Source organism: Furipterus horrens, unplaced genomic scaffold (genome assembly GCF_987537825.1).
Source record: "Furipterus horrens unplaced genomic scaffold, mFurHor1.1.pri manual_scaffold_10, whole genome shotgun sequence".
Classification (NCBI taxonomy): Eukaryota; Metazoa; Chordata; class Mammalia; order Chiroptera; family Furipteridae; genus Furipterus; species Furipterus horrens.
This window is the reverse complement of record NW_028327180.1, coordinates 58,927,656-58,952,676: the sequence shown is the minus strand read 5'-3', so window position 1 is coordinate 58,952,676 and position 25,021 is coordinate 58,927,656. Positions and strand designations below refer to the sequence as shown.

The window sequence follows — 25,021 nt, the reverse complement described above, 5'->3', positions numbered from 1 at the left end:
TTAGGATTCTCTCTTTGTCTTTGTTGACATTTTAATTATGATATGTCTTGAAGTGAGCCTGTTGGGGTTCATCTTCATTGGGACCCTCTGTGCTTCCTGCACTTGCGTGACTCTTTCTCTCCTCATATGAGGGAAGTTTTCTGTCATTAGTTTTTCCTTCTGGAATTCCTATGATACGGATATTATTACGTTTCATGTTGTCCTGCAGCTGTCTTAGAATATCTTGAGTCTTGTTCAGTCTTTTTTCATTTTGTTGCATTGTCTGGGAGTTTTTGTGTACGTTGTCCTCCAGCTCGCTGATCCGATCATCTGCTTCCTGTAGCCTGCTTTTAATTCCTTCTACTGTGTTCTTCAATTCAGAGATCGTATTCTTCATTTCCTCCTGGCTCTTATTGATAGCTTCTATGTCCTTTTTCATGCTCGTGTAATTCTCTGTGAGTTCCTTGTAGTTTTTCTGTAGTTCCTTGTAGTTTCCCTGGAGTTCTTTGTAGTTTCCGCTGAGCTCATTCAGCTTCTCTATAATCCATGTTCTGAATTCTGTATCTGATATTTTGCTCCCCTCTATTTCATTTAGCACTCTCTCTGGGGATTCTACCTTTCCTTTTGATGGGGGGTTGTTTCTCTGTCTCCCCATTTTTGTGATTCCTATTGTTTGTTGGTGCTCTTGGAATGATCTCCTCTTCCTGGATCTGCCTCTGGTATCGTCAGATCATGTACCAGACTGGCCCTAGGCAGCCTATTGGAGACTTCCAATGATCTACTGCCTTTGTCTGTCTTCTTTAGTTGTTAATCTACTCAATTTGTGATTAGCTGTCAGGCTTAAGGACCATGGGTGTGGCAGCTTAATTCCTGTAGGCAGGGCTTTTATTTCCCCTTAGTCTGACGCCACTTGGAGGGGAATGGTCTGTCTGCTGTACTGGGGCTGAGTCAGCACTGGCTGGTCCTTGGAGGAGGTTAGTGTAGCTTCCACTTACTCCTCCGCCCTCCTGGATCTCTGTCTGTGTTGTCCTTGATGTTATTTCTTTAATCTGTCTGGTTGTATTTCAGCTACTTTTTGGTGGATCTTTTTCTCTGACTAGTTGATTGAGAGTCACTCTGCCCACCTTGTCTTGAGATCTTTTGTGGAGGTGCTGCTAAAACGTAATCACACAACCCAGGCAAGAAACCCACACCCTCCAATATCTCCCCGAACTACAATCTCACTATAGGCTGCAAATGAGCCCGTATTGATATACTTGTGGAGATATTGGGACTCTTATTTCATAGGAGAAACAGATAGGAGTTGTTTTAAATGAAGGAAGGGTAATTTTTGAGCTGGAAGTTGAAAGAGTAATAATATTAGCAATTGGGATCAAGGTTATGTAAGGGAGCAATTAACACACTGTATGTTTGAAAAGGAGGAGAGGGTTACAGTGTGGGGTGAGAAAGTGGAAGCGTATAGTATTAGGATTATATAATCGGTATATGCTATATGATTAGCGTGGGGGGGAGGATAGACACAACAGACATCCAGGCAGACAGACAGCCAGAAATTGAAAGAGAGGGCTGAGGAGGTTAGAAGGTAGGAAACAGATTGAGAAAGAATTTTTCAATAATAAAAATACAGAGCAGAAAAAAGCAAGACAGAAAGGGAGAGAGGAAAGAGAGAAAGTAGAGAAGAGAAGGGTAGGAGAGAGAACGAAAGAAGAAGGGGAAGTAGAGGAGGGGGGACTGGATTAAAATTCTTTTTAAATTATATATTATAAAAAAGATTAGGAGATTAAAACATGATATAAAATTGCAAGATAGAGAGAATATATAGAGAGAGGAATAGGAGATAGGAAAGCAAGAGGATGGGGGAGGGAAAGAACACAGAGGAGGGAAGGAAATCAGGAGGAAGAGGAGATATTAGGGAGGGAAAGATTGAAATTGAGGAGTTGACAAAAGATAGAATGAAGGAGAGAAATACAAGAGGGAGAGAAAGAAGTGAGGGGATGGGGTGGAAAGAGAGGAGGGGTAAGAATGGGAGGGTGAAGGGAGAGGGGGATAGATTAGAATTATAATTTGAATATTAAAAGATTAGAATATAAAGTGGAATAGGGAGAGAGAAAGAAAGAGAGAGAATATGTATAGGGAGAGAAGGGAAATAAGGGCAAGGGATGAAAGAAAAACGAATGTAGACTGAAGGGGGACAAAATAAAGAAAGAAATTTAATAAAATTGAAGGTGCTTAGCGCAGAGAAAGGAGAGAGAGAGAAAGGGAGAGAACTTAAAATTTAAAAAACTGAGAATAGGATGCAGGGGAGACATGCTAAGGGGAGAGAAGGGAGGGAAGAGGAGGGGAGAAAAGGAGAGAATAAGAAAGGATGGTAGGGGCAGTTAGAGAGAGAGTGAGAGATGAAAAAATGAGAGGATTTTAACTCAATTCAACTTTTAGGCACAGTCTCTGGGTATTTTTGGTTTGTTTGGTTTTTTGTTTTTCCTTCCTTCCTTCCTGAGTCCGCTCCTATTCAAAATTCCATGAGTTTCAAATCTTTTCTGGTTGGTTGGCTGGCTGTGGGAGGGTTCTGCTTTGATTCTGGGATTGCTAGTCTTTTTTTCGTGGGCCTACCACCGCTCTGCTGTGGGCTGCGTTTAGTTTTCCCCTCCTGAGGCACCCTCAGCCCTCCTCAGGCTTGTCCAGCTACTCCTTCCCCCTGTTGGTTGAGCCTGTGCCTGCCAGCAATGCCCGCCCTGCCTCCAGTCGTGTCTCTATTCCCAGGCTCACAGCTTCTGCTCTCTTCCCTGTCTATATGCCTGCGCACCCTACCTCTCTCCCTGTCTCAAGATCATCCCTTTGTTCTGCAGGACTTTGGCACAGTCGGTCAAAGCACCGGGCCCAGTGGCACTTTCCTGCCCAGGGCCTCTCCCCAAGTCTGGAGCTCCGCAGCAGCGTTTTCCTGCGGCCCCTTCTCCCCGCCCTAAAACCGTCTCCACTCCAGAACCACCGCCTCCGCTCTCTTCCCTACTTACACACCCTGCGCGTCCTATTTCTCTCCTAGCCCCAAACTCTCCTTTTGTTCTGTGGGATTCTAGCGCGATTGCTCAGTTCTCCCCCGGTCCGGAGTTCCGCAGTAGCTTTTCTGCGCAGGCCCGTCTCCTTGTCCCAAAACTGCCCCTTTGTTCTGTAGGGCCCTAGCGCTAGTGCTGGGCTCGCCCGGAGTGCCGAGCTTTCGGTAGGAGGTTGCAGCTGAGGAGGTTTCCCTCTAGACTCAGATCACACAGTTTCTCCCAGTCCTGGTTGTTCACTGTTCTCTCCCTCCTCTGGCTTTTTCGGCCAAATCCTCTCCCTAACTCCCTACAAGAATTCACTTATCGGTGTGCCCCTAGCAGGGGGAGCCTCCAAGGAGTTCTAGGCTAGTGAGCTCTCCGGCTTGTTACTGCAGACGCATTGAGTCTCGGAATGACTCAGCCTGCAGTGCGTGGTAAACCCCTCCACCCCCCTCCACGCTGCTCCCACGCTCTCCTCCCTGTTCACGCTATCGGAGATCCACACTCACTCAGTCACTCCTCTCTGCATTCGTTCCTGGAGTCTCTCCTTAACAGGAGCGAGTTGAGAACACTGTCCCTACTCCGCGGCCATCTTCTAAATTTGTTCTTAAGACATTAAACCCATGTATCCATTTGGTTCTAATGAGGCAGAGGCCAACAGGTGTAAGGTAAAAAGCCTGACATATAATTTAGGTGATGTGGCTCCTTTCCCGTCTGGGACTTTCTGAAGGCCTGGTGAAAATATCCTACAGTGGGTGCGAGAAGTTTTGGAGGCAGACAATTCAGGGTTGAAGGGCCAGCCCTGCGCTTAGCAGCAATGAGACCAGCGACTCATCTCACACCCTCAGCCACAGGTGTGCTCGAGTTTGCACAGCCTGTGGGCTCCAAATTGCTTCCATATCTTACTTACAATGGTTGGAAAAAATGAAAAGAAGAATAGTATTGCATGGTGCACATAAATTACATGAAGTTCAGCTTTCACCCTCCACCGTGTTTCATGGACACACATTTCATGCCTGTTTGTTACAGATGTTACAAATTTGGGATTTGTCTCTGGCTGCTTTTGCTGTTTTTGATGTCAGGGTTGAGTTGGTGACAATGATCATCTGGCCCCTTGAAGCTGAAAATATTTGCTGTCTGGCCCTTTACAACATAAGTTCGCTAACTCTGTCCTGAGCTCCACTTTCTTGTCTCTAAGGAGAGTAAGCTATGCGGTTGTTGTAAGAATTAAATGAGGTGACATAGGTCAAATGGTTGGCTGTGGTTTAGGAAGATTGGCTGTTATCAATCACCATAACCTCTTTCTGTTTCCTCATCCTTAGAGCTAAGCTTCTGAAATTCTGGAAGTCTCCAAGTTTGTGTCTTAACTCCTTGTGTGCCATTTCTGAGCAGATCCTGTCCATGACAGTCCCACCCAGGCTGGATGCTCCTGAGTGTATGAAGCACAACCCCCCACACTCCTCTCTCTCCTCCTGTCTTCCAGGAGCTGCACCTCTGCGTCTCCCGCAGGCATTTTGCTCTGGAGCGGGGCTGCAGGCTGCGCGGGCTGCTCCCAGGGAATTACAGCGTGCGAGTGCGAGCCACCTCCCTGGCGGGCAATGGCTCCTGGACAGAAACCACCTATTTCTACGTGACAGACTACTGTGAGTCCGCACAGCGACTTGGACAAGCTGGGTCTGTGCTTGCTGCTGGGAACAGCAGAACATTTCAAAGAACAGTGGAGGGAGGTTGGAGGCTAGGCCTGCCGGCCCCGGACTTGACCTGCGGCTGTGCCGGCGGCGGCAGCTGCTGCGGGACTGGGCAGGGCGCGTGCCCTCTCTACTGCTGTGCTTCCTCGTCTGTTCTTGGGGATAATAGTGGGTCCGCCTGTGGGGGTGAAGGAAGGTTTCAGTGACATCATGAAAGTCATGTGGCCGGCACAGGGCAAGTCTGATAAACACATCAGCTCCTTTGAACTGTGTTTCAATCTTTGTTGTGAGATGGGCCATATCCTCCAATGGAACAGATGGGGGCTTCCCTACCCAGCCTTTGGTATGCTCTTGATGTTCATGCAGTGAGTGCTGCCCCTGGGCCAGCTGGACACACTGGACAGCAGAGTGGGGAGAGGTGGGAAAGGCTGAGCTGGTCAGGGAGTGCTTCCTGGAATTGGTGCCCCTTTGGCTGAGACCTGGAAGAATGTACAGGTCAGGGCAAAAGAGGACCTTTAGTCTGACACGTGGCAGGAACCTATACACTGGAAAAGTAAACAAACAAATAACTTGGGTGGAGGGGAGTTTCTAGACCAGTAGGATCAGGAGCTTGGTGGGGAGGGATGGGATGCAGCTTCCACTTGGCTGGCTGGATTTTCAGGTACCTGGCACAATGGGAGTGTGGAAAGTGGGGATGATTCTTCCTGGGACGGTTGTGGTCAGGGTCTGGATGAGGATGAGAGTTTTGACACCAACTGGGTGTCTTGCACTGTGATTCTGACTCTGCTCACTGCAGTTACGACAGAGCCCACAAGGGTGAGAGCACAGTTTCCAACAAGACTGCTCTTGCCAAGATGCCAAATGCAAGTTTGGAGGTTTCCCAGGCCACTTACACGTCTTCTGATCAACTGGCCACATATTTGGGGGTTCCCATGATCCCTTCTTGTTAAATTATTTGCTAGAATGGCTCATTTGCTATAACTTAGGAAAGGGCTATGCTTACCAAGACAGTTTTATTGCAAAGGATATGAATCAGGACACAGGACAAGGGCCAGAAGGGTCCTGGACACAGGACTGCTGTCCTCTCCCTGTTGACAGGGCACATCGTGTCATCCTCTGGACATGTTGATGTGTCCATCCTCTGAACTGTGCTGTCAAGAGTTTTTATTGGGATTATATTATCTAGGTGTGATTGGTTCAATCATTGGCCATGTAATGGAACTGAATCTCAAGTCCTGCACCCCTCTGTAGGTCAGGTTGGCTGAGTCCTACTCCTGTGATAACACGCTTGCTCTTCTGGTGCGCAGCCCCACCCTGAGCCAGCTCACCTTCTGGCATGAACCCCGGTGGCTTCCAAGGGGCTCATCAATAACAAAGGCACTCCTACTACACAGGATATCCAAGATTTAGAGGCACTTTCTAAGAAGCAGAGACACTGTGAATGAAATCAAAGGAAAACACTCTCAGAGTGGGAAGGATGTTTACAACATCATTGACAAAAAGTTAATATCCTTAATACAAAAGGAATACACAGCTGACTCCTGAACTGCATGGGTCTGTGTATATGCAGATTAAAAAAAAATAGGGTAATGTATTTTGTCTTCCTTATGATTTTCTTAATGTTTTCTTTTCTCTAGCTCACTCTATTATAAGAACATAGTACATACAACATACAAAATACGTGTTACTTGACTGTTGATATTATTGGTAAGGCTTCCTTCCTGTCAGCAATGGGGTATTAGTACTTGAGTTTTGGGAGAGTCAAAAGTTAAATGCAGATTTTCAGCCATACAGAGGGTCGTTGCCCCTCACTCCTTTGTTGTTCAGGGGTCACTTTTATATATTATATGAATAAAAGATAAATGCCCTAACATAATAAGCAAAGAACATAGGTAGCCCACTTAAAAAGAAATAGAAAAATAAGAAAAAAAAAGTCCAACCTCACTTAAAGCCACACTAAAAAAGAAAAATTCAAATTAAAACAAGTAATTTTCAACTTACCAAATTGGCAAGGTTTTTGTTGGTTTCTTTTTTCATAATTACAGTACTTAATGTTGTCCAAGAGTTTAGACACATGAAGTTTTTTTTTTTATGGTTGGTCAGTGCTAAAATGTAGTACTTTAATAATGTGCATTAGAAATCTTATCAGGGATCTTACTATTTGAGCCAACAGTTCTGGTCCTAGAAATGTATCCTAAAGAAAGAATCAGACATGTTTTTAAAAGATGCATGTTCATCATTACTCACAATAGCGTGAAATGTTAAACTTCAGATTATAGGTTCAGGGCACCAACCCTCCTGCACTGTCAAGAATTCTTGTATAACTTTCGATGCCCCAAAAACTTAACTACTAATAGCCTACTGTTGACAGGAAACCTTACTGATGACATCAACAGTCGATAAACACATATTTCGTTTGTTCTATGTATTATATACTGTATTCTTACAATAAAGTGAGATAGAGAAAAGAAAATGTTAAGAAAATCATAAGGAAAATACATTTTCAGTACTGTGTGTATTTATTGAAAAAAATCTGTATGTGAGTGGGCCCACACAGTTCAAATTGGTGTTTTTCAAAGGTCCACTATACTTTCTAAAGCAATTCTTTAACCTATGACAGGGAGGGAAGCCAGGCACCAGGCTGTGGAATTGAAGGAGGTGCTCACCCTTGGGCTGTTCCTGGCCTTGCAGGACCCAGAGCAAGAGCTTTGTATAGATTTTACACCCAGGGGACCTCCCTTCCATCACTCTAGTTCTGGCTGCCACTGCAATCTGTGGAGCGAGCAGGACTGTAGGGTCTGAGAAGCAGAGATGGGGTGCATCATGCTGAGCCCTAACCACTTAGTCAGTGATCGCCAGCTTTCCCACTCCTTAGGAAAAAGGGAAGGGCAGAGGGATGTTTCAACAGCTGCACACACAACTGCACAGAACTGGACCATTTCCACGTCTCCTGTCACGCTCCATTACAAACCTTCATGGAGACCTGCAGCCTGTCAGCCACTGGGACGGCTCTGACAGTTTGCTGTCAGCCGCAGAGGTGCAGAAACATGAGACGTCTCAGGCAAGAGCTGGCCCCCAAGGCAGCATGGGGTATTCATTGGTCAGAGCTCACTCAGATGCCTGGGTTGACTGCATGCTGCTCTGGGATCAGTTCGAGGACTTTGAGCAAGACCCCTCCCTTCCATGAGCCTCTGTTCCCCACTCTGTTAACTGGCATTAGTCAGAATACCTTCTGCCTTGGCTTACAGGATGATTAAATAAGGTTACCACACAAAGCACTTCAAACAGTAACTGGTTTTTACTAAGTGTTCAGTAAACTGCTGTTATTAAACGATCCAAATAACCAGACTCCTCTGATTTTTCCAAACCCATTTTCTTCCTTGGCTTGGAAGAGTCTGAAGACAGGGGCGTTTTTACAATTTCAGACAACTTGGCCTTGTTTGTGAATTTCAAAAATAAAAGCTGTGTAGCATTTCTTCAGATGGTTAAAAAGGTGTTCTCTGGAGGAAATGCACTTTATTTTGCCTGGTACTCTCCCAAGGTCCATAGGCTGGCTGTCAAGTAAGGAGGGGCAGGCCACCGAGCACTCACAGGGCACTTCCTGGTGGATGTTTCATCTGCTAGGGCTGCTGTTCAGAGTTAAGACAAGTTATTTAATTTGCAGGACTCAATACAAAATGAAAATACAGGGTCCTTGTTTTAAAATTAAGACTTTCAAGATGGTGACTGTGGAATATTAAACCCAGAGCATAGCGCTTCTGCTTATGGGGCCCTGAAAGGCGGCCTGGGTGGTTTGGCTGGGAATCCGGCCCTGGGTGGGAAGGGGGAACTGGCAGTGGGCAGTGGAGTGGGATCATTGCTTCCTCTGAGCCCACTACCCAGCCCCAAGGAGCCAAATGGTGTTACAGGACTGCTGGGAAATCGGGTCTAGGAGACCAGCAGAGAGAAGCTCAGGAACAAAAGATGGGAAAAAGTGTGCATGGCCCACCATTATATTTGTAGATGTGACTTGTGATAACAACACATTTTGATACGAAACCCATATTTTCTTATTCTATTTCAGTAGATGTCCCATCAAATCTTGCAAAAATTATCATCGGTCCCCTCATCTTTGTTTTCCTCTTCAGTGTTGTGATTGGAAGTATTTACCTATTCCTGAGGAAGAGGTTAGTGTGGTGGTGGATGGTTAACAACCAGCTCTGCAGAAAATTTAAGCCTCGATACATAGATATAGATACAGTGTATTTAAGTTTGTTATAACTTTTACTGATCTAAATGATACGTAGCATACAATTTACAGATAATGATTGTAACACAATATACAGTCCACTTTATTGTAAATTCCCTCACCAAATGTTTTTGTTGATTTTCCCCCCTGAACCTTTGTATCTATAGCCAACCTATGTTTTCAGTTGATAAACAAGGGTTTATGAATGTTGACTTATATTTTATTTATGTTAAAGAGTAGGACAGAAATGAAATAAGATGTATATACTCATCAATCATAGGAGTGGCTTTGTGGAACCAGATAGTAATTCTTAAATACTTAATATTTTCCCAATGTTTTGTGCCATTTGCAACATCATGGCTACAGATGCTGCATTATTAACATTTTTTCTGTCACTTCCTCAAGCCTAGACAAACAACAGAACAAGAAATCCAGTCTCCATTTGTAGTGTTTGCCTATTTCTGTGGGGTACATACTCCCACTGTCATCAGCTTGCAGCTCCAGACATGACGCCCCTGAGTGCATGGCTGGGAAGGGATGTCAGTAGGTCCCTGTCCTGTGGTGTCTCTGCCACACGTGTGCAGGAATGTGGGAAGTGAGGTGATGCAGACAGCCTTAGAGCACTGATCATAGTAAGATGCAGTATGATAATGAGGAAGTGATGAGTTTTGAATATTATTATCTTTGCTTTTAATATAATTATTTAATTGTAAGTCTATCTGATTTAATTTTACATGATGGTTATATTTAAAAACTGCCTTGCAAGTTTCCCCAAAATTTAATGGTTGTTTCCCATGAGCTGGGACGAGATGGCCTCAGAACAGCACTGGTATGTGGGTGCTGCTGCCAGGTTCTATTCATGTCAGGGAGGCCTGTGAGACTCGGCTAGTATGATCTCCCTTCTTCTCTTCCAGGCAGCCTGATGGGCCGCTGGGACCGCTGTATGCTTCTTCAAACCCTGAGTACCTCAGTGCCAGTGATGGTGAGTGCCGACTCTTCCCTGTGGGTGGCTAGGATCCTCTGGTCTGGTTTCCTTGCCATTGTTGTCAAGTGAAAGTCAAGGGTTGACACGCCAAGAGGCTGAGACGAGCCATCTTGTTCATTGGAGCTGAAGACCTGTCCCTTGCTGCAGAAACCTCATCACTGGGAGCAGTCCCAGACCCCTGCTGCCTGGCACCTGTGCGCCGGGCTAGGCTGGGCTAGCTGGCCTGGGAGGACCTGTGGGCTGGGCTGGGAGGCTGAGACCCTGGTGCCCCAGCCGTGGAATGTGGAGCATGAGGCCTGTGCCAGAGAGAGTGCTGAGGGTCAGAGCTAGAAAGGTGTGTCTGAACTTGGTGCCTGAGCTGGGAGGTGGGACTTGGAAGCCAAAATGGGAGATTGTGGATGAGTGAGGAAGATAAGAAGAGGGGACAAGATCGGGTTGGTGGAAGGCAGTGTGGGTGCCAGGGACACATCTGCTGTTGGTGACTACTGAGAACAAACATGATGTTGGTGGGAGGAGCACAGGTCTGACACCCTTACCTCCCTTGATTGTACCAGAGGTCTGGCTGTGCCTTCCTGGGGGAAGGCATCTGCTGCATGGCAAGTTTCTAAATTGCTTCATGCAGCAAAAAGCAAAATGTGACTTTCAAGGCATGAGCACCATTGCCCAGCAGGATGCTGGCTTGGGATACAGGGGTGGGTGGTGTTTTTAAGGGTACCCCGGATTTGTTTTAATCAGATTTGATTAGGCATGCAGGCATGAAAGTGACTGTCATGAAGGAAAGTATTTTTCCTCATAGTCCCCTAGAAAAAGGAGGCATGTACCACGCCAGGCCGCACAGGGAAGCACCAGGGTCCATCTGGAAGCAGAGAGAGGGGGAAGCCTGGGCCAGAGCCTTGAGTGTGGTTTCCATGGGGAGGAAAGGGCGAGGCAGGTTAATGGGATTAGGACTGGCCTGTGTGAATAATTTCAGTGGCTCTGGGGCACAGGGGCCGCCCTGTTGTCTGGCACCTGGCCCAGGGCTGATTAATGATTAAGGCAGGTAGACAGTGGCCCTGAGTGTGAGAGCTCCATCCAGGAGGTGGTTCAGGGTGTGGGCTCTGGTTTGGCTTGTTTACAAGGAGCCCTTGTGAGTCCTTAAGCTTCTCTAGGACCTGGCCACACACCCCTTCCAGGATAAGCAGGGCTCCCAGATGTCAGAGCATCACATCAGAGAAACTGTAAAAGGCACTTAGGGCAGGTGGGAATGTGCAGAGGGAACAGGAGCAGGAGGGATGAACATTGATCCAGGAGCCTCCTCTCTGTTTGGGAATGGCATTGAGACTGCATATCCAAGATGGGGAAGCTGATCCTCCAGCCTGCTGTGGGGTCCCACTGTCAGGGGCGAGACCTAGGTGCTACTCAGAGCTGCCTCTCCGCCCTACCATTCTGCTTCCTTCTGGGAATGCAGCAAAGGCTGAGGGCACAAAGATGCCCAGTCTGGGCTAAAACTTCTGACTCAAGGTTAGGAAGGCCTGAGCTAAGGGGTACACATAGGGGAAGATCCAGGCTCAGGGCCCTGCGGGGCAGGGCGCCCCTATGGAACATCGGCGAGTTCATCTGGGTGCAGAGCTCTGTGCACCCAGTGCCCTCGCGTGAGCTTGTGGTGACTGTGACCGTCTAGGGCTGCTGTAACCACGTGGGCACACTGCGTGGCTTAGAAAACAGAAGTGTCCTCACAGTTCTCGACGGTGGATGTTTGAGGTCAGAGTGAAAGCAAGGCTGACTGCTCCTGAGGCCTCTCCTTGGTATGCAGACGGCTTGTGGCCACATGTGGGGGTCCCTATGTCTCTGTCCTAATTTTCTCTTCTTGTAAGGACACTAATCGTGTTGGAGTATGGCTCACCCTAATGACCTCATTATACCTCGATTATCTCTTTAAAGATGCTATTTCTAGTCTAGTTGTGTTCTGAAGTCCCAGGGTCAGGGCTTCCACATACGAGTTTGGGGAGAACACAGTTTAGCTCATCACAGTGACAGCACACAGGAAGGCGGGAATCGTTTGGACGCTTTAATAAGGCCTTCGTGCATTTGTCAGTGCTTGTTTGCTGTGTAACAGACAGCCCCCGACCGCCACTCATCAGTCCCCGTCGTGTGGGCCTGCCCCCAGGGCCGTGCATGGCTGGGCAGCCCTTGCGGCCTTGCCGGTGTGGTTGTGCCCGCCTGTGGGCCAGCGGGCCGTGCCTCGCACGCAGGCTGGTGGGCCCCAGCCTCTTGGCACCAACAGAGACAACAGCCTCAGGCGGCGATAGCAGCCTTAGACAGCGTGTCTCTGAGCCAGGCAGACCGGACGGGGTGCCAGCTCAGCGGCGCCTACTGGGTAGGGCCCTGGACTGGTGTGACTGCTCTCGGAGCTATTGCCATCCCCTCTGTGACAGCAGGGACCCGTGCGTGTTCTGTTGGCTGTGTGCCTTGCACAGGTCCTGGGTCACAGAAGTCACTCAATGAACATTTGTGGAGGGCTTGGGTGGGAGGTGGCCAGGGGTCCCCTGAGGATGCTGTGTAGATAAGTGAGGAGCAGTGTTCCCATGTTCTGTGTATGTGCCTGACGAGTGGGAGGTGCCTCGGGAGAAGATCACCCTCCTGCGGGAGCTGGGGCAGGGCTCCTTCGGCATGGTGTACGAGGGCAACGCCAGGGACATCGTCAAGGGTGAGGCAGAGACCCGCGTGGCAGTGAAGACGGTCAACGAGTCGGCCAGTTTGCGGGAGCGGATTGAGTTTCTCAACGAGGCCTCAGTCATGAAAGGCTTCACCTGCCATCACGTGGTGAGTCCACCCTTGCCCTGGGAGCAGACAGAGGCTACTTTTGGTAGCCGAAGTTGAGGTTCAGGCTGTAATAAAGAATGAGATACATTTATTTGAGCAGAAAGCTGAAACCCAAGAGATCCTGATTCATATAGCGACCACACTGTGCTCCAGAAAGGACAAAGGAAGGCAGGGTTTGCAGGGGCAAAAACCCCAAAGTGTAATATTTCCCGTAGACGAGGGGTGCTGGCTGGTTGCCTGGGCTCAGTTACCTTCAGTGCACAGAGGAGGGTGTGAAAACGACAAGCAGATGCTCAGGTCCCTGTGTTATTCCAGGATGTTTATGGCTCAGCTTGAGCAGAGTTTAGCAGCAGGTTAGCAACTTAATAATATCAGCTCTGAGAACTGAGGCACAAGCCAGGCAGAGGCCGCGCTTTCCTAAGAGCCTCCCAGCTCTATTTTAAGTGACTTGTTTGGCAATGCTTGTTCCCTTTTACTTTTTTTCCATTAGCACATTCATGTCAGTTCCCTCCCTCGTCTCACTCTGCTCTGCTCCACTGTTCTTCCTCCTATGCACAGAGCGTGAGGATGGTGGGTATGGGTCTCCTGCCCAGCCCCAACCCTGCTAAGCATCCTATGAGTGGGAGGAGAGTCTCTCCCTTCTCCCTTCTCCAGTTCTAATGCACCTAGAACCAGACTTTTTGCCCCAGTGCTTTATGGAGTCTTCCATCTCATCCTTCTCTCAGCTCCTTTTTAACCCTTAAGCACACAGTGGTGCACCTCACCCCTGCCCCCCTTAAGACAGCACACAATCCTCCTGGCCTCCTGCTTCCACACTGCCTGGTTTCTCCTTGAGTCTTGGGTCCCTTCGTCTTCACTCCACATGTATGAACAGAGCTCTTGCTCTGTGCTAAGCCCTGCTGCCATCTCTGTGATGCAGATTTCTGGACCTTTCAGTACAGCGAGTGGAAACAGACGTTAAACCCAGCAGGTTCGTGTCAGGTAGCCTTGCTCTGAGAAATCACCTGGAGACCATTGTAGGATCAGACAACAAGTTTATTGAGGGAAAAGGGGGAAGGGGGAAGAGGAGAGAGGCAGCTCCTAGACCAACTCAAGAGCCTGTAGGAGCATGGGGAATGGGGAACAAGGGAATAGGGAATAGGGAATGGAGGAGTGGAGACTCCCGGTCCACCTCACGGGCCTGTAGGAATCGCCTGCCTGGACTTCTGCAGGTGCCTTTTTATACTTGCCAAACACACATTTCGATGAGGGTGAGTTTGCTTATCAACATATTCAGTAAGTCAATTACATCTTTTTGCTTTACCCTCACCAGCTTAGTTAACATATCAGGTTAGGTCCATTAACATTTCCTCTGGGAACCAGCTAGGACCAGGTTGATTTGCATATGTCAAAAGTCCAGGTGGGCATTCTAGCTGCCTCCATATTCTGACATTTCATTATTACGAGGTGCTGCTATGGCAAAATGAGAAAAGAGAGCAGGGTCAGGGGATTGGGAATTCAGGGGTGGGGAAGGAGTATTTGAGCAAAGACATAAAGGATGTAGGGACAGACATGTGGACATGTGCAGAAACAGAGTCAGGCACAGGGAACAGCTTCTGCAAAGACCTGAAGGTGAGAATGTGCCTGTGTGCTCAGAGATATCAAAGAAGTATCCAATGCTTTGCTTCAGAATGTTTCTATACGTGGGCAGGCCTGTGTGCTCCCCCACTCACCAGACTGCATTCTGAATTCTCCCTCCTTGCTCTTTCTCCCCAGGGTGTGGACCCTGGCATTTGAGCCGGACAAGCCAGGGTTTACCACACGCCACCTGGGAGCAGAGCACTGTATGTGAGCAGACAGGGAGATCTTGGTGGCTTGAAATCTTCCCACAGACCCTTATCCAAGACCCCAACTCACCCTCACATACTTGCTCTACAGGTCCGCCTCCTGGGGGTGGTATCCAAAGGCCAGCCAACGCTGGTGGTGATGGAGTTGATGGCTCATGGAGACCTGAAGAGCCACCTGCGTTCCCTGCGGCCTGAGGCTGAGGTGAGCTGCCCATGGGTACTCTGCAGGACATTACCTCCTGCTCACATGTCCCAGTGTTCCTGAACATGACCTCTTGTTTTGACTTTAGAATAACCCTGGCCGCCCTCCACCAACCTTGCAAGAAATGATTCAAATGGCAGCTGAGATTGCAGATGGGATGGCTTACCTAAACGCCAAGAAGTTTGTGCACCGGGACCTTGCAGCTCGAAACTGCATGGTCGCCCATGATTTTACTGTCAAAATTGGAGGTTCGTCTGGCTTCCTGCTTTGGAATGTATGGCCAGGGCCATGTTTAATTTCAGAAGGAATTGTCTATCATGAGTTGTTAAAGCTTTTCCAGTGGTGAAAAGGGTTTTGGATGGGGGCTTAATCCCCGCACTGTAATTTCTTTTTTCAGTTTTGAGAATCTCTATTTTCTTTAATTTGAATTTTTAAAAATTTTGTTTTTCAATTACATTTTACATTCATTATTTTATATTAGTTGAGACAATCATATACTTTACAAACTCCCACACTGTAATTTAATTGCATTCATTCATTAACTTAGTCATTCACTTCTTTAAATCATATTCATGTACCCATATATGTAAACCATTGATAATGAAGAAGTCAGTACCATTTTTCTGTCCTCATGAGCTTGCAGCCTTTGTCTGCACCATCCAGCAGAGAAGCCACTGGCTACATGTGGCCATCTACATTTAGATTAACTTATATTAAGTAAAATTAAGAATTCAGTTTGTTGGTCACATGGGCCCCCTTTCAGGTGCCCAAGAGCCATCTTGAGCCCAGTGACTTCCATAATGGACACTGTGGGTATAGATCATATTCATTACCACAGTTCACACTCCTAGACAAGATGTAGAGGATGGAAAAGGAGCACTGACAGAAATGGGCTTCTATGATGGAGAGGAAAGGCCTCTGTCTGAAAGGAGGCACCATTCTATCTGAGACTCAGGGCCAGAAGCTGACCCAGGGGCAGTATCAGCTCACGCAGGGGCCACATGACTGCAGGGTGGCTGCTGTGTGAATAAAATGGATGCAGAGGGGACAGAGCAGCATGACATGTGGGGTTATGGAGAGGCAGGAGCCAGACCCAGAAGGGCTCGCACGTCATGATAAGCCATCTGAAGGCTATCCTGCACAGCCAGTGCAAAGCAGGGAGTGATGTAGTTCTGCTTATGATCCAAAAAGACATTTCCATACATTAGCAGTCATTGGAAAGCAGGAAATTATATTATTCTATTTATAATCCCCAATGATCTTATCCTACATCAACAAGAGAAGCAGGAAGTGGCAAAGTGATTTCATTCCTATTTATGTAGCTTCTCTTGGAGATTGGGCTGTAGGTGAAAGAGAGTGGTTGTTGGGCCTGGTTGGTTCCAGGGCAATGGAGAGGACTGTAGATAGAGGGGGACATGGAGGGAGAGTGGGTAGGACTCACCACTGTTCTGCATGTGAGGAAGGAAGGTGGTCAAAAGAGGACCCAACTCTGGATTTTTGGCAGGGCAGCTGGCTGTTAGGTGGGGCCATATCTTATGTGGAGCAGTAGGTTGGCTGCTGAGAATCAATACTTTGGTTTAGGGTGCTTGTGAGCCATGGGTGGGAAAGAAGCGTTTCTGAGACTGGGATTCCCAAGCTCTAGCAGGAACATTGCTTCTTTGCCACTTGGTGGATCCTTTCTCTTCCCTTTAAATGGTGGCCCATCCTTTCCCTCCACATCCCATAAGCACCCTCAGAATCCATTCTCCTGGGATTTGGCAGCCACCTAGGCGAGCATGCACCTGGATCAGGTGAGCCCCTCGGAGGGCTCTGCCAGTGGTGGGGCAGTGAAGATGGCAGACATCTGAGCCACAGGCTGAAGGGTAAGAGTTTGTGAACTGTTTGTTGCCAGACTTTGGAATGACTAGAGACATCTATGAAACGGATTATTACCGGAAAGGCGGCAAAGGTCTGCTCCCTGTGCGGTGGATGGCACCTGAATCCCTGAAGGATGGGGTCTTTACTACTTCCTCCGACATGTGGTGAGTCATGCGTGGGTTGGGGGATAGCACACTGGGCCTGAAGTCCACATTGCGCCACTAGTCTGAGTTAAAACTTGCCTTCCTTGTGGCCATCAAGAAAATTAAGGCATGTCATGTCTGAGGACTCCAGAGCAGCTACTGTTACATTCCATTTGAGACTAATCTTCTAGGCATTTCTGAATGAAGCATAAAAATAGTTTTTCATTTTTATTTATTCATTTGTTTTACATTTATAGTTGATATTTAATATTATGTTAGTTTCAGATGTACAGCATAGTGGTTAGACATTTGTAATATTTATGAAGTGATCACACCAGATGAGTCTAGTATCCACCTGGCATCATACATAGCTGTTACAATATTATTGACTATATTCCTAAGTTGTACTTTACTACCTCCCTGTGACTATTTTGTAACTACCAATTTGTACTTCTTAATCCCTTCACTGTTTCCACCCAGCTCCTGAACCCACATCTCATCTGGCAACCTCAGTTTATTCTCTGTATCTTTGTTTCTGTTTTGATTGTTAGCTTATTTTGTTTTCTTGGATTCCATATATAAGTGAAATCACAATGTATTTGTCTTTCTCTGACCCATTTCACTTAGCATAATACCTGCTAGGTCCATCCAGTCAATGAACATAGAGGTGCATATATCTTTCAAATTAGTGATTTGGATTTCTTCGGATAAATGTTTAGAGCTGGAATTTCTGGGTCATAAGGTAGTTCTATTTCTAATTTTTGAGAAACTTCCATACTGTTTTCCACAGTGGCTGCACCAATCTGCATTCCCATCAACAGTGCACTAGGGTTCCCTTTGTCCACATCCTCGCCGACACTTGTTGTTTGTGGATTTATTGATGATAGCCATTCTGACAGGTGTGAGGTGATATCTCATTGTGGTTTTAATTTGCATTTCTCTGATGATTAGGGACATTGAGCATTTTTTCATCCTTCTTGGAGAAATTTCTCTTCAGGTCATATGCCCATTCTATATTTGAATTGCTTGTGTGTGTGTGTGTGTGCCCTGGCTGGTTTAGCTCAGTGGATTGAGCGTTGGCCTGCGAGCTAAGTGTCGCTGGTTCGATCTTCCAGTCAGGGTACATCAGAGAAGGAAAACTCTGACTCCAAAAAACCTCCGCTGCCTTGCGGCATACCTCTTCAGAGGAAAGGCTAAGGGAGTAAACCCCGACAGAAAATCCGGAGCCGGAGTCCCTAAGGCGGTTTGATGTTGTAGTCAACACCGGCAACTCCTGCGGCGCACCTGAAGCCAAGCTGTATTGACTCCGTCTTTCCCTTGGATCCTTCAGCTGCGAAGAGAGGGGGGGTCTGCTGCATGGGCAACAGCAGACCCTCCATATTACCCTGCCCAGGCTCTGTAGCTTCAGCGTCATCGCAAGATGTCGATTCAACACGGGAGGAGACAGATACTATGTCACTCCCGAGTCGGACTGCACAGCCATTCTCGGCGGTGCAGATAGACTCTTAAGAAGCTACACCATCGTCTCTCGAGACGGACGGCTGCCTACGACGACTACGACGTGTGTGTGTGTGTGTGTGTGTGTGTGTGTGTGTGCGTGCTGTATGATTTCTTTATACATTTTAGATATTAACCCCTTATCAGGTGTATCATTGGTGAATGTCTTCTCCCATTTGGCAGGTTGTTTTGGCAAGCAAAAGCTTTTTTTTTTTTTTTTAATGTTTTTTATTGATTATATTGTTACAACAGTTCCAATTTTCTCCCCCTTGCTCCCCTCCACCCAGCACCCCCCTCCCCCAGCAATCCCCCCCAAGTCCATACCCCTGGTTCGTAAAAATTAACTATCCCCCCCCTCTCAAATATTAGGACCCTTTGTAATCTTGTAAAGGACAATGGGCGAAGGTCTCAAGCTCCTCTAGCTGCTTCAAGCTGGACATGGTCGTCGTCCTACCTACCCTTGGGTCCAGAAAACCCTAATAAGAGTGGGGGTGTGGAGGGGAGGGTGGCCTTCCCACATGGGGAAGGATCGTGCAGACTCCAGGTCAGTTGGCTGTCTCCGGTCAACGGCGTGCTTGGTTTAACAGGCTGGTGTCCTTGCTGTGTTCTGGGGGCAACAGATTTGGCGAAAAGGGTTAAAAGACATCATTCAATCCATAACTACTAGATGACAAAAGGCAGGGATTAATTTTTCAATGTTCCATATTAGGGAAAAAAAAAAAAAAAGGCTTCTTTGTAAGAAGGTGTGCTAGGCACATCTCGCCTGTCCAAAACCCTTTTGCCCATTATACTTAGTTTGGGCTGAGATAAATAGTTTAGGTTTTTCCCCCTCTCAGACCTCTGGGCCTTTTCTGTCCAAGCCATTAGGATAGAAAAGAGAAACCCATTTTAAAGTGAAGCCCACAGACCACCCCATTCTTCCCCAACCCAGCCATTTAGTTCAGCCAAACCGTTGAGTCTCAGGAGGCAGCGCTGCAGAGAGGATTAAGTGAGGCTTATGCGTACAGATAATCACTCAGGTAATGCGATCATAGGCTTATGTCCTTTGAAAACAAAGCAAAAACGTTTTAGTTTGATGTAGTTCCATTTGTTTATTTGTTTATTTTGTTTTCCTTGCCTGAGGACTTATGTCAGAAAAAAATATTGCTAAGAGAAATGTCATACATTTTACTGCCTATGTTTTCTTTTGGGCGTTTTATGGTTTTATGCCTTACATATAATCCATTTTGAGTTTATTCTTGTATATAGTTAAGAAGGTGATCTAGTTTCATTTTTTGTATGTATCTGTCCAATTTTCCCAACACCATTTATTGAATAGACTGTTTTTACCCCTTTGTATATTCTTGCCTCCTTTGTCACATATTAATAGAACATATTGGTATGGGTTTATTTCTGGGGTCTTTGTTCTGTTCCATTGATCTATGTATCTATTTTTATGCCAGTGCCAGGCTGTATTTTTCAAAATATCTATCTATCTATCTATCTATTTAGCCTTTTTTCCCCCTGTTTTGATTATTGTAGCCTTGTAGTATAGTTTGATATCAGGTAGTGTGATAGCTAATTTTCTTTTTCTTTCTCAAAATTGCTGTGACTATTTGAGATCTTTTGTGATTCCATATAAATTTTAAAATTATTTGTTCTAGTTCTGTGAAAAAATATCGTTGGTATTTTGATAGGCATTCATTAAATCTATAGATTGCTTTGGGTAGTATGGATTTTTTAATTGATGTTAACTCTTCCTATCCATGAGCATGGTATATGTTTCCCATTATTTTTATCTTCTTCAGTTTCTTTCTTCAACATCTTATAATTTCCCATATTGTAGAAGTCTTTCACTTTCTTGGCTAAATTTATTCCTAGGCATTTTTTTGATGGAGTTGTAAATGGTATTATTATCTTAATTTCTCTCTCTGATAGTTTATCACAAAGGGGAACAATTTTTAACATAATTCCTGTTGAGTTCGATTTTTCAGCTGTTTTAGACAAATAGTCATGCTAATTTTAAAACTGCATTTAGTTTTCTTCTATCACATCAAGTTTTTCTCTACAGCTTATCTTAATGCAACCACTCTAGGCTGGATGGAGCCTTGATTGAGGGACGCACTAGTGCTCTCCTATTGGCTGAGAGCAAACCTCCCTTGAGTGGAGGCAGTGGAGGACGACCTTGGAGACCAGCAACAGGTTCATACTTGTCTAGGCTATTCAGTTACACATGTACAGTGTGGTGAGAGGTTGTGTGCCACTCTATATAGTGAATCGTATTTCAAAGTGTAGTCCAAGTTCTTGTCTGTATACAAGGAGTTAGCAGAATTTATTTTTTTATTTACATACGTATTTATTTCATTTCCTTCAAATTATGTCTGCCTCTGCTATTTCTCGTCGTTAAGTGCCTAAACAACCCTGATTCGTTTTGTTTTATCTGTGGCAGTTTCATCATTCCCAGTCAGAGGACAAACATCAACGCATTTGTCAGGCAAACCTATTTTGCATATTTTAAAGTAAAACTTGGTGATCAAGATAAGTCTTGGGCCCCTCACAAGGTGTGCAAGCAGTGTGTCAAGAGTTTATGGATGTGGACGAAGGGAACATGTGATAAATTGCCATTTGGTATACCTGTGTTTTGGCAAGAGCCCAGAGATCATTCAAGTGACTGTTACTTTTGTATAGTGAAAATGTCAGGATATAACAAGAAAAATAAATATAAAATAGAGTATCCTAGAGTACCATCAACTATATACCCAGTGCCTCATTCAGCTGAAATCCCAGTGCCAGTTTCCATTGAACAACCCAGTTTCGAAAAATGGAGTATGGTGAAGAACTAAGTCACAGCGATGATGAAGAGTTTGAAATTGAAGATGGCTCAGTTTGTAAGGGGTTTGATCAGCCTGAATTGAATGATTTGGCATGAGATTTGGGACTATCCAAAATGGCTTCAGAACTCCTAGCATCAAGACTGCATGAGAAAAACTTGCTTGAAAAAGGAGTGAAGGTATCCTACTTTCGATCAAGAGCCAAGTGCATTTCTGTAGCACTTTCGAAGTGACGGTGGCTTTGTGTATTGCCATAACATGTATGGTTTAATGGAGGAATTGGGAATTCCAATCTGTAATGCAACTGAATGATGACTGTTCATCAACAGCTCAAAGCAGAGATTGAAGTGTGTCCTCCTCCACAATGGCAATTTATTTGGTGCAGTCCCAACTGGCCATTCAGTTTGTTTTCATGAAGAATATGAAGACATAAAGAGAGTCATTGATCTGTTGCAATATCACAAGCACAGTTGGATCATCTGTGTTCACCTTAAAATGGTCTGCTTCCTTCTTGGTCAGCAACGCAGATACACCAAGTATCCCTGTTTTCTGTGTATGTGAGACAGCAGAGCTCTTGGGAAGCATTGGGTGGAATCAAACTGGCCTCCAAGATCTGACCGCAAACCCGGTGATCCAAACATTCTACATGAGCCACTTGTTGACAGAAAGAACCTTATATTCCCACCTCTGCACATAAAACGATCTCATGAAACAATTTGTTAAAGCTTTTCAAACTGAAGGAGACTGTTTCAAGTATCTCATTTTGGCATTTCTTAGCCTGTCGTTTGAAAAGATAAAATACAATACCTTAATATGCATATTTGGTAGCAGAACTTTACTACTTGTACCCAATTTGACTTACAGTAACAATATATAGCCTTTATATGAATCAAATAACTCTAAATAAACAGTATATTCAGGTAATTTTTTCTTTATTTTCCTTTGTATGTACATTTTATATGATTTGGGGGACAAGGGGAAGGTATCCTGTACCTTAAAAAGTTTATGTGATGGAGAAAAACTGGAGTCATTTATGGATTCAGATGCCAAAAGTTAGTCAAAAACAAGTGTCATATATAACTCAACGAAAATGTCTTGCCCAGTGTAATTGGTGTATAAAAATGCAACTGATTTCTGAATATTAGTTTTGTATCTTGCTGCTTTAGTGAATTCATTTATCAGTTGTAATAGTTGTTTTTTTATTGAGGGGTGGAATCTCTTAAGGTTATCTCTATATAGTATCATGTCATCTACAGATAATGACAGTTTTACTTCCTCCTTTCCAATTTGGATGACTTTTATTTCTCCTTCTTGTCTGACTGCTATGGCTTGTTCTTCCAGTAATATGTTGATCTTATGGAAAATGCTTTTTGCTTTTCCCTTTTGAGTATGACATTAGCCTTTATTATGTTGAAGTGTTTCCTCGAGTTGCTGAGAATTTTTTATCATAATCGATGCTGGAAATAAGATGAACCCAAAGAGGCCTACACCAAGACACATCATAATTAAAATGCTAAAGGTTAAAGACAAAGAGAGAATCTTAAAAGCAGCAAGAGAAAACTTAGTTACCTACAAGGGAGTTCCCATAAGATTTTCAGTTGATTTCTCAAAAGAAACTTTGCAAGCTAGAATGGATTGGCAAGAAATATTTAAAGTGTTGAAAAGCAAGGACCTACAATGAAGGTTACTCTATTCAGCAAAGCTATCATTTAGAATCAAAGGACAGATAAAGAGCTTCCCAGGCAAGGAAAAGCTAAAGGAGTTCATCAACATTAAACCATTATTATATGAAATGTTAAAGTGTCTTCTTTAAGAAGAAGATAAAAAATATGAATATAAAAATGGTGTTAAATACATGTCTGTCAGTAATTGAATCTAAAAAATAAAATAACCATGCAATGAGAACAGAAACAGAATCATAGATACAAATTCCATTTTGATGGTTGTCAAATGTGGGGGATGGGGGACAGGTCGGAGAGATGGGCAAAAAGGTATAGGGATTAAGAAATACAAATTGGTAGTTACAGAATAGTCACAGGGATGTAGTCATAGAACATATATATGCATGCCCATGGATATTGACACTGGTGTGGGGACTGCCTGAGAGAGTGGGGGGTAAAGGGGGAAAATTGGGACAGCTGTATAGCATAAACAAAATATAATTTAAATTTTAAAAAACTGGATATTGGATTTTGCTTCGTGGCCTATTATTTGGTCTGTCCTGGAAAATGTTTCATGTACAACTATATTCTGCTGTTTTGGGGTGACATGCTCTAGAAATACCAATTAAATCCACCTTGTCTAATGGCTCATTTAAAATTGTTCCTTTGTTGATTTTCTGTCTGGAAGATCTATCCATTTGTGTTAATGGTGTGTTAAAGCCCCTTACTGTGACTATATTTCTGTCAATCCATCCCTTTATGTCTATCAATATTTGCTTTATATATTTAGTTGCCCCTGTGAGGGGTGCATAAATGTTTACAAGGGTTATATCCTATTGTATTGATCCCTTTATCATTATGAAATGTCTTTTTTTTTGTCTATTATATATGGCCTTTGTTTTAAAGTCTGTTTCGTCTGACAAATGTATTGCTACCCCAGCTCTTTCTTCATTTTGATTTGCATGAAATATATTTTTCTGTCTTGTTACTTTCAGTCTGTGTCTTTCTGAAGTGAGTCTCAAGAGACCAGCATATGTAAGGGCCTTGTTTTCTTACCCATTCAGCCACCCTGTGTCCTTTGAATGCAGTGCAGCATTTAGTTCATTTGCATTTAAAGTGATTAATGATAGGTATGTAGTCATTGCCATTTTATTATTTATATTTATGATCTTTTTATATAATTCTCTTGAAGAAGTTCCTTTACCTTTTCTTGTTACACTGGTTTAGTGGTGATGAACTTCTTTAGCTTTTTCTTGTCTGGGAAGCTCTTTATCTCTGCTTCAATTTTAAATGCTAGCCTTGCTGGGTAAAGTAGTCTTGGTTGTAGATCCTTGCTTTTCATCACTTTGAATATTTCATCTCAATCCTTTTTGGCTGTCCTGCAAAGTTTGTTTCTATTGAGAAATCAGCTGACAGTCTTAGGGGTGCTTCTAGGTAATTAACTGCCTTTTATTTATTTATTTTTTTTTTGCTGATTTTAAGATTTTTTTGTCTTTAACCTTTGCCATTTTAATTATGTTGTGTCTTGGTGTGGGCCTGTTTGGGTTCATCTTGTTTGGGACTCTGTGCTTAGGGAAGTTTTCCATTATCTCTTCAAATAGGTTGTCAAGCCTTGGTCTCTCTCTCCTTCTGGTCCCTTCTTTTGAATGTTGTTATACTTGATGTTGTCCCAGAGGTCCCTTAAACTATCCTTATTTTTAACAATTCTTTTGTCTTTTTGCTGTTTGGGTATTTTGGGCTACCTTGTCTTCCAAATTGCTGGTTCGATTCTGTGCTTTGTCTAATCTTCTGTTGATGCCTTCTAGTGTAGTCTTCATTTCAGTTATTGTATTCTTCATTTCTGACCAGTTCCTTTTTATGGTTTCCATGTTCTTTTTTTTGTGCTTATTATCTCCTTGTTGTAGTTTTCACTGAGTTTATCTTTCTTCCTCCAAGTTCCTTGAGCATCCTTTTAACCTGTGTTTTGAACTCTTATCTCGTAGATTGCTTGACTCCATTTTATTCAGTTCTTTTTCTGGAGTTTTCTCATGTTTTTTTTCATTTGGGACATGTTTCTTTGTCACCTCATTCTGGCTGCCTCTGTGTTTGCTTCTACATATTATGTAGGTCTGTTATGTCTCCTAGTATTGGCAGGGTGGCCTTATGTAGTACGTCACCTGTGGGGCTCAGTGGTGCAATCTCACTGATCACCTGAGCCTCGTGCTCCAGGAGTGCCCCTTGTGTGGTTGTGTGTGCCTTTCTGTTTTAGTTGAACCTCAATTGCTGTTGGCACCTCAGTAGAAGGGGTTGACCTTCAGGCTGTCTGGCTGTAAGG

General features: G+C 44.7%; 1 protein-coding gene across 4 annotated transcripts in view; it reads left to right on the top strand.

The window, feature by feature from the left end:
• Nucleotides 1-25,021, top strand: part of INSR (insulin receptor) — a 195,038-nt gene that overhangs the window by 165,752 nt on the left and 4,265 nt on the right. For 2 of the 4 annotated variants that reach the window (XM_090290392.1, XM_090290390.1), the window contains 7 exons: nt 4,492-4,651; nt 8,763-8,862; nt 9,839-9,906; nt 12,467-12,711; nt 14,629-14,739; nt 14,828-14,987; nt 16,631-16,760. In XM_090290392.1, the coding sequence (XP_090146518.1) occupies nt 4,492-4,651; nt 8,763-8,862; nt 9,839-9,906; nt 12,467-12,711; nt 14,629-14,739; nt 14,828-14,987; nt 16,631-16,760 (974 nt within the window). Of the gene's footprint in view, nt 1-4,491; nt 4,652-8,759; nt 8,863-9,838; nt 9,907-12,466; nt 12,712-14,628; nt 14,740-14,827; nt 14,988-16,630; nt 16,761-25,021 lie in introns of all 4 variants that reach the window. The other 2 variants (XM_090290391.1, XM_090290389.1) reach the window with 1 other exon arrangement.